This window comes from Hoplias malabaricus, chromosome X1 (genome assembly GCF_029633855.1).
Source record: "Hoplias malabaricus isolate fHopMal1 chromosome X1, fHopMal1.hap1, whole genome shotgun sequence".
NCBI lineage: Eukaryota > Metazoa > Chordata > Actinopteri > Characiformes > Erythrinidae > Hoplias > Hoplias malabaricus.
This window is the reverse complement of record NC_089818.1, coordinates 16645619-16648414: the sequence shown is the minus strand read 5'-3', so window position 1 is coordinate 16648414 and position 2796 is coordinate 16645619. Positions and strand designations below refer to the sequence as shown.

At 40.8% G+C, this 2796-nt stretch overlaps 1 protein-coding gene across 1 annotated transcript; it reads right to left on the bottom strand.

The window, feature by feature from the left end:
* Positions 1–977: 977 nt before the first annotated feature.
* Positions 978–2027, bottom strand: LOC136675455 (polymeric immunoglobulin receptor-like). The gene is made up of 4 exons (XM_066652009.1): positions 2024–2027; positions 1563–1877; positions 1170–1460; positions 978–1075 (listed from the first exon to the last, which is right to left on the bottom strand). Exons 1-4 carry the CDS (start codon positions 2025–2027, stop codon positions 978–980), a joined length of 708 nt encoding a protein of 235 aa, XP_066508106.1.
* Positions 2028–2796: the final 769 nt, after the last annotated feature.

The window sequence follows — 2796 nt, the reverse complement described above, 5'->3', positions numbered from 1 at the left end:
TTGAAGGTTATAATGCAGAGGAGGAGCAGCAGTCCGAGGCCTACAGCCAGTAAAATAAAGATAAGCTTGGATTTTCCATTGCTGCAGTGAATGAAGACACATGACCTGTGTAAGTTATTCATTAAACAAAAGTGAGAACCATCCTGAAGCCTATAATATGAAAACACAATAATGTATTTTTAACTAAAGCGTTTCCAAGCACTCGCTGCCATACACACAGTTTAATCAGTCTCTGACATACAGAATCAGTAAACTCTTCACTATATTCACAATTACTTGTTTGGCCCAATCAATCTCCTTGTCATTGGTGTGGTAAACCTGTCCAGGAGTTGTTTCTGCAGAGGAGGCTGATTTTACTGCAGAGAAAGCTGTTGTTCTGCAAGAAGCAAAAAGAAAAAGTGGTAACTGTGTTTAAAGACAAAAATCGAATGTTTTATCTGTTGACAAAAAAGACTTAATAGACTGTCCAAAAAATATCCAGACACCAGTAAAAATCTAAGAATACGCTAAGCCAGCGGTGTCAAACATACGGTCCTCGAACTAATTCCTCGAGTGCACGTGAGCGGGAACACTCTCCTTTCTGATTGTTCGGCCCAAATACATTCCCGCGAGTCGAATTCAGAACTGGAGCGCGAGGGGGTGTGATTTGGATTGCTAACCGCCCTGTATTTAACCTGATAAAACTGTTAAGATGAAGCATTTTGCATTCTTGTGGTGCTTTATCTCACACTCACTTGGACCTTGTACATTCACAGATGTTATTTTGGAGATTGGGCAGCTGTTTTCAAGCAAAAAAGCAAAGAGTAAAAGCCTGCTACAGTGAGGTGTGAATGTGTAGTGGTTTGTCAAGACGTCCACAAAGTAGAACTCCACTACTTATGATTATGTTACGTTACTTATATGTTGTCGTTAAATTTGCATTTCTGGCCAAGGGTGAGGAACCTAGAAAGACAAAAAAACACTGTCTAAAAATTTATTTAAATTTGATCTATTCCAGTGTGATTTGTAATTATAACTGTGGCCTCACTGATGCTGGTTTTCTCAGTTGAGGAAGTTGCAGTCACAGTTGCTGTTGCTGTTAAAAAGGAGAAATAAACTTGTGTTAGTGGCACAGTTACAGCAGGACGGTCAGCAGATATGGGCAGTGTTTCTGATAGATGTGATCTTACTTGTAGGTCTTTCAGTGACAGTGAGGTGAACTGTAACTCCCACTTCTCCTGCACTGAACCAGTACCAGCCAGCATCACTCTTCTTCAGTCCACTCATCTCCACACTGACCGATCCTCTCCCATCATCACTGATCTGCACTGCTGAATTCTGGGATGTTAAGCAGCTCCAGTCTCTAAATCTGCACCACTGCTTCTGTTTATTCTTATAATCAGTTCTGTAGAGACACTGGACACTGACACTGCCCCCTTCCTGACCTCTCACTCTGCTGTTTATCACAGACACAGCAGGATCTGAATAAAGAGGCAGAGAATGAGTGCTGTAAACACGTCCTCCATCAAACAAGCTTTAAGTTACAGTGAACAGGTTCTACTTCACACAGAGAGACTTCTTACCTGCACTGACCGTCAGGTACAAATAATCACCATCATCTGGACCATCTTTGATTTCCACAGCGCACCAATAATATCCAGAGTCAGAGTCTTGGAGACGGTTGAGTTCCACAGTAAACATATTCTGGGTCGGATAATCAGTGACTGATGTTCTTCCACTTGTGTTTGTACGGGCTACTATTCCACAGGAGCGCCAGTAATACCCCTTACACCAGTATTTAGGGTTTGATTTGTATTGTTCATCATAAAAACATGGAATGGTGAGAGATCCTCCACTTTTTACAGCTACATTCTTCAGTGTCTTCACGCTCTCAGACTCTGCAGGTAAACAAAACAGTACATTATTAATTCATTTTCTGACTTCTGTGGGCCTCATGCCTGGAGTCACTGGGTATAAAGCAAGACTACACATGGGACAGGGTGCAAGTCCAACACAGAGCATTTCACACACCCCACATTCACACCCATGGTCAGTTCTGCACAGTCAATCCACCTTTAAATATATGTGTGTGGACTGTGGGAGAAATCCTGAGCACATGGAGGAAACCCAGGCAGACACAGTGAGAACAAACTAAACTCCTCACAGACAGTGAGCGAAGGTGAGCACTGAACCCACAACTTCAGAACCCTGGAGCTGTGTTGCCGTGACAATAACTGTTGCGTTACCGTGCCCACAAAATAATAAATGAAATAAAAATACATTGTTGAAACTGATTGGATTTATATTTGTTCGAGAATCATGACATATTCATTCCCAGATTTAAATTAGTATTTTTTTAAGCAAAATTAAGAGTACTTTTATTGATAAATGAGATCAAGCAGAGGCGAACATTGTTTATACCACTTTTAATTGAGATAACATCTGTACTGCTGAGGTATATTACACAATCTTTCATGGCTGTATTGTTTTAATAACTCAGTAAGGTTTTGTTTCTACCAGACAAACAAGGCTCCACCACCACCTCAGGTATTATTAGGGATTAATCATTCACAGCTCTGCAGCCACACTCACTTGTAATTATAGAACTTCTAAGTATAGTTTTATGTTACATAGATAGATAAAATAAACACAGAGAGCGTGTATAAAAAGCATGAATGTCATGAATATCACCATGCTCAATGGCAGTAGTATAAGAGGGGTATAAATCCTCAAAGCTTTGGGCTGTGGAGCACTGACGTGGTGTTTTCTGAAGACACACAGCTCCATTTAGTACATTCTGTGCTAAGCTGTGTTCTC

What these genes read in the sequence shown, in the direction of transcription:
- LOC136675455 (XM_066652009.1), bottom strand. An exon ending in GTACCTGACGGTCAGTGCAG is followed by an intron (nt 1,461 to 1,562) that starts GTAAGAAGTCTC and finishes CTCTTTATTCAG; the next exon opens with ATCCTGCTGTGTCTGTGATA. An exon ending in TGTCACTGAAAGACCTACAA is followed by an intron (nt 1,076 to 1,169) that starts GTAAGATCACAT and finishes CCTTTTTAACAG; the next exon opens with CAACAGCAACTGTGACTGCA.